This window comes from Nyctereutes procyonoides, unplaced genomic scaffold, assembly GCF_905146905.1.
Source record: "Nyctereutes procyonoides isolate TBG_1078 unplaced genomic scaffold, NYPRO_anot_genome, whole genome shotgun sequence".
Classification (NCBI taxonomy): Eukaryota; Metazoa; Chordata; class Mammalia; order Carnivora; family Canidae; genus Nyctereutes; species Nyctereutes procyonoides.
The window spans coordinates 39571893-39585047 of NW_026575020.1; the positions used below are offsets into that span (position 1 = coordinate 39571893).

At 38.5% G+C, this 13155-nt stretch overlaps 1 protein-coding gene across 7 annotated transcripts in view; it reads left to right on the forward strand.

Annotated features, from left to right (window-relative positions):
- MAPKAP1 (MAPK associated protein 1) overlaps positions 1 to 13155 on the forward strand; it is a 256321-nt gene that overhangs the window by 46448 nt on the left and 196718 nt on the right. For all 7 annotated transcript variants that reach the window (XM_055321976.1, XM_055321966.1, XM_055321986.1 and 4 more), the window contains one exon: positions 1228 to 1376. In XM_055321976.1, coding sequence (XP_055177951.1) covers positions 1228 to 1376 — 149 coding nt within the window. The remainder of the gene's footprint in view (positions 1 to 1227; positions 1377 to 13155) is intronic.

The window sequence follows — 13155 nt, forward strand, 5'->3', positions numbered from 1 at the left end:
AGATTGATTTTAAAATTTAAGTATGGAGGGATCCCTGGGTGGCGCAGCGGTTTGGCGCCTGCCTTTGGCCCAGGGCGCGATCCTGGAGACCCGGGATTGAATCCCACATCGGGCTCCCGGTGCATGGAGCCTGCTTCTCCCTCTGCCTGTGTCTCTGCCTCTCTCTCTTTCTCTCTCTGTGACTATCATAAATAAATTTAAAAAAATTAAAAAAAAATAAAATTTAAGTATGGAAACTTTCTAATATTTACAAAAATGAAAAGTGTAATAAGTCTCCATGTACTTACCTAGCTACTACCTTAAGTGATACTCAGATTAGTATGGACACTTAAATGATCTTTGAGAAGATATGGAACTAACTTGTCTTGATTCACTAATGAGTAAGAGGTAAAGATTCTGATTTAATAATAATTTAATTTTAATTCCTTCAATCATTATTTTATTCATTGATTTATGCAACAATTTATTGAGGGTCAACTTTGTTCATTAGTGCCTAATGGCTAAGAGCCTTGCCTGATTGCAAATCTTGGCTCCGCTATTTACTAGCTGTGTTGCCTAAGGCTAATAAAAGTATTCTAAGTTTCAGTTTCCACACTGTCAAAATTAAGATAATGCTAGTATCTGCCTCATAAGGTTGTTATGAGGAGTAATTGAGATACATTGGCTTGGCTTGCTCAGTAAATGTTAGCTGCTGTTATATTCTTTCTCCTTTTCCTCCTCCTCCTCATCTTTGTTTTCCAGATTTTGTGCTAGGTGTATTAGGGAGTATGAGAGAATTAAGATACAGACCTTCACTTTGAAGAACTAGTATTCCAAAATCCCACAGTATTAGAGCTAGGAGAGATTTTCAAGATTATCTAGTTCAGCAAGCCCAGAGAGCTTTAGTGAAGTGTCCACTATCAACATTTCTTAGTGCCAAAGCCAGGCCAAAACTCAGGTCACTTAGCTTTGAATGTTCTTGTTAAAGAATGGCTGCTCTGTTGGTTTTACTCTGCCCCACTCCTTAAGCCCTATTCCTCCTAAATTGACAATCCTTACCTATTTGAGGGCTTTGCCTTTTCAGTGTGCAAACAACGAAGTATATATGAAGCTTTTTGCACATATCAGAGCAAATATGAACACTGGATACTTTCCTTAAGATTCCAAGGAAGACATGCTAGGGAAGGTAGATAGGCTGTCTCTCTGTGTAATCACAAGGACATTTTTTATCTTCCTCTTATATCACAGCCCAGGAGTTAAAGTCACTGTTTGAAAAAAAGTCCCTCAAAGAGAAACCGCCAAGTTCTGGAAAGCAGTCAATATTATCTGTACGACTGGAGCAGTGCCCTCTGCAGCTGAATAACCCCTTTAATGAGTATTCCAAGTTTGATGGCAAGGTAAGTAAAAATAAAATTTTGTCTTTTTAAATAAAACCTCAGTTGAGTGGAATTGTTTTGTTGTATTAGTATTATTAGATTCAGGGTTTCAAAAATGACTCTAAGTAATCATAGAATGTCATTCGCATTTTCTATGACCAAGGATATGAAAAGGTCTGAATTTGGGCTTAATATCGTTTCCACAGTGGTATGTTCAGGGATTAAGACAAAAATAGCCTTGAGATATTTGGATGTGTTTTTTTTTTTTTTTTTTCCTGTTTCATCTTCCAAGTATACTTGAGGTTTTGGGTTAGTTGGGTTGTAATTAATCAAGGCCTGATTGTGTTGGGAACGCTTTGGAAGTGATTCTGGGAGGCAATTTGCATTGTTTTGGTCTGATTCTTTATTATAACTGTAGAAATTGTTGAGGTTAAAGCTTTACTTTAGAGTTCTCGACTGTTGTTTCTATGTTAGTATTTCATTGTAGGGACTCTTGTTTGACACTCATTATGCAAGATGACTTTATTTTTTTCTGTCTAAGAATTTGCAGTTTTAAAATTCAAACATGTCTATTTGCCTTTTAGGAAAATGGCCGCTGTCTTAGGCGGAGCCTAGTTCCACTTGCAGCACCCTCTCTCCTCACATTCCCTGCCATCGAAGCTGAGCTGAGCTGCTTTCAGGAGACAGTAGCAGTTGATTTTTATATTTATTGCCATGATATTGCTGTCCGGTAGTGGCCTGGGGATGCCGAGTGATAGCTTGTTGCCTAGAGAGGTTGTGTACAATTTGTCTTACTTTAACACCACTGCAATTAATAAACACAGCTCTTTGCTTATGTTTGCATTTTTTCATATTCAACTTCTGGTTATGTGCTGGTTCTGTCAGTAGTCACCTTTGAGCAAGGAGATGTTTTTTCTTCGAAACACTTTTACCTCATAAGGTTCAGCATGTTTCATAGGTTTAAGTAAGCATGTATGGCCATGGGCAAGTGAGGTTATTGATGTTGGTGAGAAAGGAGAGCCAAGAACTAGAAACAAAATGTATAAGTTACATAAGATACTAATATGCTCAGGAGTTGCTTTCAAAAAAATCTGAAAGTGCTCTTAGTAAATGAGAGATTGTATTGATGTAAAGCTTCTCTTTAACCTGCTCCTGCCGCAACTCCGCAACTCCCGCAACTCCCAACTCCCGTTTCTTCTTGTGGAATGTAGCAAAGAGAAGAAAAGGTCCCCCTAGGGGACAGGAATGTCAGTCTCTGGAAAATAGAGAGTTGGACTGTAGGTTTTTTTTTTTTTTTAAGATTTTATTTATTTATTCATAGACACAGAGAGAGAGAGGCAGAGACACAGGCAGAGGGAGAAGCAGGCTCCATGCAGGGAGCCCGATGTGGGACTCGATCCCAGGTCTCCAGGATCACACCCCAGGCTGCGGGCGGCGCCAAACCGCTCCGCCACCAGGGCTGCCCCCCCCCTTTTTTTTTAATACTACAGTTGATTCATTTAGATACGTGAAAGCTATTGGTATTAGGTTACATGGCTGGAATTTACTTGCTTCTGTTGCCTGATACCATCTCATTGTTTGAGGACATAATTGCTGGAATAATTACTATGTAAATTTACTTTGATGCCAACAAAATAGCACAGATCTTTTAAAATGTTATGTCTTAGAATTCTTATTATACCATTAGATTTCATTTTATATAAATTACTTAGCTTTGGATTTGACAGAAAGTTGTCAAGTATCCTTGGTATATATCTAACTTTGGAGTGCCAAGGAGAAATAAAAAAAATGATATGAAGAAGCCATTTCCTCAGTCACAAAGGAATTACTTTTGCTAGATATGTTTACACTTAAGGCTCTCAATGCTTTTGTCATATCAAATCTGTTTGTAATCAGTAAAGGATATGCACATGGAGCAGTCACCATTACACTTTGATTAAGAAAGATTTATATATTGATAAGTCTATCTGGTAATGGTGGTGCTATTTTATTATTATCTTCCATATTACAAATGCTAAAATACAATTAAACCCTTGTTCTCATCTATTATTTAATATTGATGCATTTGGCAGATATGTAATGAAAGTGGCTAATATTTGAAGGATATTGTACTGTACATATTAAATTAGTCTTTATCTTTGTGAAATGCATCAATATGATATTCAATGACATCTCAATGATTAATAGAGAATTATACTTGAGTCAAGCCTTTTTGTAACCTAGAAATTAAAATGACTATTCAAATAACACCTCAAAATGATCAAATTAGCATTTTGTGATTGCATAATAATGGGATTGTAGTAGTTATAACAGCACCATGGCTGCCTCTAGAGTTAAGATCATGTCAACCCCTTGATAATAAAGCCTTTTCTGTGAGAGTCGACTTTAATAATTTCCAGATTGATTCTTCCCATAAATCATTTGAGTTCAGCACTAAATTTTTGTTACTGTTGTAACTTAAAATTATTTTATTTTTATTCAGCTCATATTTAAGAAGTGAAATGAGTGTCCTGTTTTAATGATTCACCATCTTGTCATTGAACCCCATGCTTTTTACCTCAAATCTAAGAGTTGTTTTTTTAATTTTTTAAAGATTTTCTAAAAATTTATTTATTAATAGAGACACACACACACACAGAGGCAGAGACACAGGCAGAGGGAGAAGCAGGCTCCATGTAGGGAGCCCGACGTGGGACTCCATCCAGAATCTCCAGGATCACGCCCTAGGCTGCAGGCGGCGCTAAACCGCTGCGCCACTGGGGCTGCCTTTTTTTTTTTTTTTTAGGAGTTTTTTATGTATTTTGATAGTCCCCCTTTTTTTTCCCTGCAAAGGTTTGTTAAAGCCACTAAGATATGTACAGTTTTTTCCTCGTACAGTTATTCACAGTGCTTTTCTTGGGAATAACGCTTGCCTTATTTACATAATTAACTGAGTTGCCTAGGTCTCTTGGGCAAATGGTACATAATTGGGGAGAGAAGGGGACAGAGAAGAGTTTGGGGTCTAATTAAATATGCTAAAAAACTACTTAATTATGTATTTCCTCAAGAGACTAACTGCTGTGAAATCCTCCTTAAGATTAAACTAGCATTAGGTTTGAAAAAAGAATTTTGTTTTTGGTATGGCTTTATAATTACATTGTAGGTAAGCCAGCATATCTAATGTCTTTAATGGTTTGTGTAGACTGGATTGTTGTTGGTTTTAGTGAATCTAAGGGTAAGCATCTCTTAGCTATTGTGCTAAATGAAAGTGAATACTTCTGAATAATTTTTAGTTCCTATAGCAGGTTAATAATTTCATTTTTAAAAATTGTGACTGATGAATAATTTTTTGGAGGCTTACAGTTGAGAGGGAAAGCCTGTGTTTAGGCATATGCTTTATTGTAATTTTAATAGTTTTTTGGATTGGTTTGTTACTATGTTTATATTATTTTTTTGGTAAATTGAGGAGGCTATCTTGACCTGTTTTAGATTTGTTGATTATTAGTAACTCTGTTTGCTAATCATTTGAAAAAAATCCAAAATAGAATGCACATGGTTTTAGGGAATGCTTGGTCGTACAGGGCAAAACCAGCTCAGCCGTCTGCCTGCATTTTTTTAGCTTGTTGAAAATAGGACCTCAAATAGACTAACTAACACAAAATCTTTGTTCTAGAGATTGAAAAAATCAGAAAATTTCTTGTGACAGTCCTGACTTCACTGTATGGGGATATGTTGGGTGTGATGAGTTGCTTTGAGGTGATGAAGGAGTGAGCTCTACTGACAAATGAACACTCAACACTGATTTAAGTATCCCTGAATGTGTGGATTTCTGCCCTTTCTACCTGTCTCAGATAAGGTCATGTTTTTCCAAGTATCTATCCCTTTCCATTCCATGGCTTATCACTTACATAAGAAACTTTTGCTAGTATGTCACCACTATTCTGGTTAAACTGAGTTTACAAATATTATCATTGTTAGTAGACCAATATAATTTTATTTTATTTTTTACTTATTTATTTACTAAAAGATTTTATTTATTTACTTGAGAGAGAGAGCAGGGAGCCTGATGGGGGGATCAGTCCCAGGATCCCAGGATTATGACCTGAGCTGAAGACAGACACTTAACCAACTAAGCTACCCAGGCACCCCTTATTTTATTTCTTTAAGTAGGCTCCACACCCAACTTGGAACACAAAGCAGGGCTTGAACTCACAGCCCTGAGATCAAGATGTGAGCTGAGATCCAGAGTCTGCTGCTTGACCAACTGAGCCAACCAGGCACCCCCATTACAATTTTATTATTTTATTTATTATTTTATTTATTTTATTTTATTTATTTTATTTTATTTTATTTTATTTTATTATTTTATTTTAAGATTTTATTTGAGAGAGAAAGAGAGTGCATACAAGCAGGGGGAGCAGCAGGGAGAGCAAGGAACAGACTCCCTGCAGAGCAGGGATGCCCCCCCCCCAACTCAGGGCTCCATTTCAGGACCCTGAAATCATGACTGAAATGGAAGGCAGCCACTTAACCAACTGAGCCACCCAGCCCCCCCCCCCCCCCACCCAATTAGAATCTTAAATACCATTTCCTGTTAATATAGTTACTAACAAAGAAATGACATTATCAGTTGTGATGTCTTGGTCAGGTTTTCCATCTCTCCAAACCTCAGTTTCTTTACCTGTAAAAGAAATGGGTGATCCTTCCTCACAAGGCTGATGATACCATCAAATAGGATAATACTAGGATAGAGCACCTAACACAATGAGGAGCAGTGTAATTTACTTTGTGACCTATTTTGTAGTAAGACTTGAGTTGGAATCCTGACTCCACCACTTAACACTGTGACCTCAGGATAATTACTTAATCTCATGAAGCTCCAGTCCTCATATGTGGGTTGAGATGATGATAATATAGCTTTCTTGTGAGGATTAATTGAGGTAAGGTCTGTTTACCAAGACATGTAGCACATAATAGGAAGCACTCAACAAATATCTTACTTCTGCCCCTCTTTCTTTGTAAACGATGAGGGCCAGTGATGCTGTCTCTTCTATGTACTTCATTAGATTATTGACAGGATTGAGTGAGAGGAAATGTGTTCTTAAAACCAGGAGTTTAGAATAGCATCGTTAAATAAGATGTGCAGCAGACAGGGTGAAGGTGATCTGTCTGAAGTTCAAGGAGTCCAGTGAGGTTTGACCTTTAACTTTATTTTTTTTAAATATTTTACTTATTTATTCATGAGAGACACAGAGAGAGAGATTGGCAGAGGGAGAAGCAGGCTCCATGCAGGGAGCCCAATGTGGGACTTGATCCTGGGACTCCAGGATCACGCCCAGGGCCAAAGGCAGGCGCCAAACCACTGAGCCACCCAGGGATTCCCCGCCCACCCCCTATCACCCCCCCACCCCGCGCCCTTTTAAAAATATTTTATTTATTTATTCATGAGAGACACACAGAAAGAAACCTTTAACTTTAAATAGGAAGAGTGAGTCAAGTAATTATTTCCTATTTCCTTTTTTTAAACATCATATGAGAAGGTGGTTCAGTATTAGTCATTGCTTGGCAGTTTACAAAAATGTTAAATATTGGGATCCCTGGGTAGCTCAGGGGTTTAGTGCCTGCCTTCAGCCCAGGGCGTGATCCTGGAGTTCTGGGATCGAGCCCCACATCAGGCTCTCTGCATGGAGCTTGCTTCTCCCTCTGCCTGTGTTTCTGCCTCTCTCTCTCTCTGTGTCTCTCATGAATAAATAAATAAAATCTTTAAAAGATAAAAAAATAAAATGTTAAATATTTATTTGACTTACCTAAATTCTACTCTAAATATAAGGAGAATATTTGCCTTAACAAGTGCTTAAAAAAGCAGAACCTGTTTTGTTCATATAGACAACTGTGACTTTGATTGTGTTAACTTATTAGAAAGTAACCATTTCTCTGTTAGAAACTGTTTTAACTGGAGCTGCAGAGAGCATGGGGGAAGGGATAATTCATGAGTGCTAATTGCTTGGCTGTTAATTTTCATAAGTGTTGATAGAAGCAGTTCCTTAAATTAAACTTTGTTTAAAATGTATCAGGGGAAATATTCCACAATGTCGAGCCTGAAGTGAAAATTAATATGAATGCTGTGGCAATTAACACATACTGGTTAATAGCTTTTAGCAGCATTTTGGGATGATAGTCCTTAAATACATTTTTGCATGCTGCTCTTGTTTCAGCATTGTTCCAGTCTATGTCTGGATAATTATGAACAAATTTTTTCTACAATCATTGGCATTAAATAGCTCTCTTCAAAGAAAGTCACTTAAAACTTCTCAGAAAAGCATGGAGCCACTGAGAAATGTGGCAAACTCAGAAAAGGTCAGCGAATTGAAATTATGTTTAAAAAAATTCCCTCAAGAGGAAAATGCTCCTCATTTGAACTTGGAATATTTGCTATTATAATGTGAATGGTCTCCTCTAATACGTTAAGTGACTTTAGTTCAGGGTCTCTTTCCAAAAAAATTATAGTCTGGACTTTATTGCCGGTTATGATTCTAGACAGCAGCTTTTGCTTAGGCCTGCCTGAGCTGCGGTATAGCTTTGAGCCTGCCTAAGAGCCTCTGGCTTTTGAGTGTCTTTCTTTTCCTCCCCTCAGGTTGACCAGCCCCCAACCCTCTTGGGGAAAAGTCTCTGGGGTTTACTTGCTTTGTGCCCATTGAGAGAGAATATAAGACTGTTTTGAATTAGAGCATTTTAAACTAGGAGCTGTATGTCCTGCTCTTTCACTTGCTTCTTTTTACATACCTTTTTATTTTTATTTTTTAAAGATTTTATTTATTTATTTGAGAAAGAGAGAGCATAAGGGGGAAGAGCAGGCTCCCACTGAGTAGGGAGCCCAATGCAGGATTTGCTCCCAGGATCCTGAGATTATGTATGACCTTAGCTGAAGGCACATACTTAACCAACTGATCTACCCAGGCGCCCCATTACATACCTTTTTAAGAAAGGAGAGTAAGTCCTAGTATCATTTTAGCAGTTACTCTCTCGGCGTCTTATCTGTGACTGTATTTTGGTAGATTATTCCCTCTTTACATAGTGCACTTTTCTTCCTGTTGCTTGACATCATACTGAATATCCCAAGGAGAGATTTGGGGATTTCTGTATGGGTGGCATTCAAAATGAATTAAATAGAAATCTTACAATGAAAGATAGTGTTTTCAGCATTCTGCTCTGAAATTTTAAATTCTGAGGACTGAGTTCTTTTTTAAAGGATTTTATTTATTTATTTGATACACAGAGAGAGCACAAGAAGGGGGAGCGGGAGAGGGAAGCAGGCTCCCTGCTGAGCAGGAACCCTGACTCGTACCCAATCCTAGGGCCCTGGGATCATGACCTGAGCCAAAGGCAGATACTTAACCAACTGAGCTACCCAGGTACTCTGAAGATTAAATTCTTAAAACTAGCACACTCCATTCTGAGGTCTTTCTCTCCAGGCCTTGTTTCTGTCAGTCTATAGAGGCTTCCTCTGGTTGTGGAGCAGTCTTCTAGAAATTCCTGTCAGAGGTAGAATTGACCATTGGTTTTAGAGATTTTTCAAAGGCAAGTAGAATTTTGCAATAGAAAGAACATATTTGTCAGGCCTGAATTAGAATTCCAACTTTGCTATTTACTTGTTGGGTGATATCAGGCAAATCAATTTACTTTTTTTTTTTTTTTAAAGATTTATTTGTTTATGAGAGAAGAAAGAGAGACAGCATGAGCAGAAGGGTCAGAGGGAGAGAGAGAGAATCCCAAGCAGACCACACTGGGTGCAGAGCCAATGTGGGGCTTGATCCCAGGACTCCAAGATTATGACCTGAGCCAAAACCAAGAGTCAGATGCTCACTGTGCCACCCAGGGGCCCCTTATTTTACCTTTTTGAGCCTGTTTTCGTATGTATAAAATGAAGTTAATGTCATTTTTCAGTGTTGTCACAAGGATTTAACGAAAGTGGGAAATGCATACATAGCAAAGTGCCTGGTACCTGGCCATTGCTAAGAGGTTTATTAGTTTCTTTTCATTTTACCATATACCATTCATTTGTTTCATATTTAGTGAGGGCCTACTACATACCAGACTCTGTTAAGTAGAATCTGGATTCAGTGGTAAGCAAAAACATACCTGGTTTCTGACCTCATGGAACTTTTTCTCTTGGCAGAAGGTAGATGTTATGTAAACAATCACCTAACTGAATGCAAAATTGCCATAATAGTATAATCCCAACTAATTAGTTACTAAGTACCAGGAGAGGTAGTTGGAGCCTTCAGAGCATTGTCATAGGGGCATATGACCTAGTCTAAGGGGTCAGAGTTGGTATCCCTGTGAAGGTGACTCTTGATATGAGAAGTGAAGGATGAATAAGAGCTAACTATATGATGAAGGGGAAGAAGAAATGACAAATGGAGGGTCTGAGGCAAGGGGTAGCTTGGCAGTTTTGAGGAACTGAAAGAAGGCTGTGTGACTAGGGACCCTAGGGTGAGGTAGGATGTGGTACAAGGTAAAGCTGCAGGGGCAGACCGTGTAGGTCTGGTGGAAGTGTCCTCTTTAACCTTAGAATATTGGCAATCCTTGGACAAGTTTAAATGAGGAGGTAAGGTCATCAGATTTGTGTTTTGAAAAGATCACTGGAGCTGTGCTGAAGGGAATACACCTAAGAGGGTTTGTGAGGCCAGAGAGACCAATCAAGAAACTTTTTGCAGTGGTCCAATTGGGAGAGCTGGTAACTTGGACTTACTTATTGGTAATATAGAAGGAGGGATGAATTCAAGAGATATTTAGTAAGTAAAAATGGTAGGAATGTTAAGGAATAGGGGAGAGAGGGGTTTCAAGGACAATATCCTGATCTGCTCTGGCTTGTAGAACTGAATGGATGATGATTCTGTCCTTGGATTAGGAAGTGCCGAGGGACGCCTGGGTGGCTCAGTTAGTTAAGTGTCTGACTCTTGATCTCACCTCAGGTCTTGATATCAGGGTTGTGAGTTATAGCCCTGTGTTGGGCTCCATGCTGGATATGGAGCCTACTTTAAAAAAAAAAAAAGGTAGCACTGAAACAGGGCCGAGGATGAGACAAGATATTACCTTTGTGAGCTGGTTTGGGCCTGGTGACTGTAGATCACAGCTTCTTACCAAGTCTTTGAAGACACTACACAGTTTTGGTGGGGTGAGAGGTGTGCAGTGTACTCTGCTTGTTTGGTTTGTATTTGGGGCATCTGAGGCTGGGGCCTTTGAGGTGGGAATAAGCTGGGAGCCAGGAGCCTCTTTGTTCCCACTTCACAGACAGCTTTGGAACTCTGGCTAAGAAATTGCCCAGGAAGTTGGTACCTATTCTCTGAAATGGGCTGTACTCTCAGATGCTCAGCTCAGCTCACCAGGCTGTTAAGAGAAAATGAGAGAGTAATTTTAGATGAGGCAGATGCCAGGTGTCATTTAAGAAAATATGCTGATTGTAATTCTTGGAGTTTAGAAGAGTAAGAGGTAACACATGGACATGTTTTTATTATAAGATTACTGCTCTAGTCTATCTTCTTCCTAGCTAATTAATTACCAGATTAGCAGATGAAATCTGATTGAAATCTATATCAAGCACTGAGGTTCCAGGAAAAGCTTAGGAGACAATCCTTGTAGGGGTAGTGAGGCTAGGCTAGGCATGGGGTGGGATTTTACACTGAGTATCCTCATATGGGACGCCTTGCTCGTACAATTTGCAGTAGAGAGATTTCCTTGTCCTTCAAAGTACTAAGCCCTGATTTTACTGTCTTAAAGAGAACTCTACAGAGAAATCAAATGACAGCTTAGGGTCGCTCAGCTGGGCATAGAGTCTAAGTATTCTTATTTTCAGAGATTTTTATTTTCATTCTTAATGACGTTCCTATTTACAAAATGGAAACTCGAGTTCTAGGACTAGAAATCCACATGATAGAACATGGGTGTGGAATCAGAAGATGTGGATTTTAGCCCTGGTCATGCTCTGGGGTCTGGGACAAGTCACCTCCCATCTCTAAGCCCCAGTTTCTGCCTATTTAGAATGAAGAACTTAGCTTGGATGATCTCTTGGATTTCTCTTGGCTTTAAGGTTCCATCATTTTGTGATTGGGGAGGTGATTGACATCAGTGACATGTAGGTTATAGATGAGAAAACTTGAACTCTTGAAGTTTTGATCTTTTCATGTATGTTGGTACTTTCCTCTTTTAATTGATTGTAACAAAGCTGTGATGTAAGGAGTGTTACCTCCCATTTATAGGTGAGAACACCGACACTCAGAAAGAAGTGATATACTCAGGGATACCCCACTAGTATGTGGCATAGTGGGTGTTCAACTCCATTTTCCTTACTCTAGTACCACAGTTGTTTTTCCTACACTCTTTTACAGTCATTGTTATAGAGAAAACAAAAAAGTATTAATAATTGAAAAAATTTAAAATTTAAAAACAAAATTTTCCCTTTACCAGTGCACGTGAAATCTGTCAGGTGTGTCTGTTGAGTAAGTTACTGCATCTTGTAAGCCTCAATTTTCTTACACATAAAAAAAGAAATGAGTTACTGGGGCTGGGGAACAGGACAGTGCTTCATACATAAAATGTAGTGTATGTCCCACAAATGCTTTTTTATTTACACTGCTCTTCCTGGTGTGCAGAGTGGATTCATTTGTCTATCCAGCCAAGAAATTATTTACTAATCATCTATACTGTACTGGTTCATTTCAAACATTTATTACATACTGGCTCTGTGCTAGTCACTGATAAATAGGACAGGACTAACTGCCTTGGAGGAGTTTGAAGTAAGAGTAGCCGTATGGCCAACAGTGGGGGAACCATACTTCACAGTGCCTTGTGGTGGGGGGTGTGACAGTGGTGTGTGACATCTGGTGCATGAAGCAGATGAAGAGACCCAGGTACAACTAACTGTAGAGTAAATGTGGTTGGTAGTGTAGTAGAGATCTTGGGAGTGTGGAGGCAGCAATGATGTTCATCCAGTTTATCATCATAGATGGGTTTGTCTGAACTTTGATTTGACTAATACCTAGACAGCAGAGACTTAACTTTGGTCACTCTTATTATGAAGCCCAGTATGGCACTTTCCACACATAAATGTTGAAGTTTTTTAAATGGCAGTGATGAATTTCGAATGTCATTACTCTTTGAGGCTTGCAACTACATGGGAGTATCATAAGAGCTGTGCTTTATTAATACCTCCACTCCTTTCTGTTAAGGTGAAGTTTTAACACCTAGACAAAGATACATGTAAGAAAGTAAGTTTAGGAAATTTACAAAATATGCTACTATGCAACCAAAGATTAAATTGATTTGTTATATGTGCATTTAGCTACAATTCATTTTAATTGTCTGTATGAAGTTAAAAAGTATTAGTGTCAGATAAAGATTCATCACCAGAGTGTGATTTAAGGCTGGTGCTGGAGAACGCAGGCATGTGTTCCGGCAGATGTTTGTATAAGGCGCTGTCTTTCCTGACAGCAGTTAAAAAGTATGGTTATAGTAATCAAATTGTGGTGCAGCGACTCAGGGACTAGGGCCAGATTGAATTAAAATAGATATAAGATTTATGAATAGCAATAGCTGTGATAAAATTTCACTGCCTTCTTCAATAGGAAGGACTTTTTCCACAGTGGAAAGAAGAAAATCTAATAACCACTTTCCTAAAACTATGGTTTTGCTGACTTTCATTTTCCCTTCCTAATTATGACATCAAAACAATAACTTGCTGGTTTTTTTTTCAGCTATGGTAGCCTTTTTTTTCTTTCTTCTTTCTTTTATTAAGTGCATAGCATTCAAACGAGGATTTTTT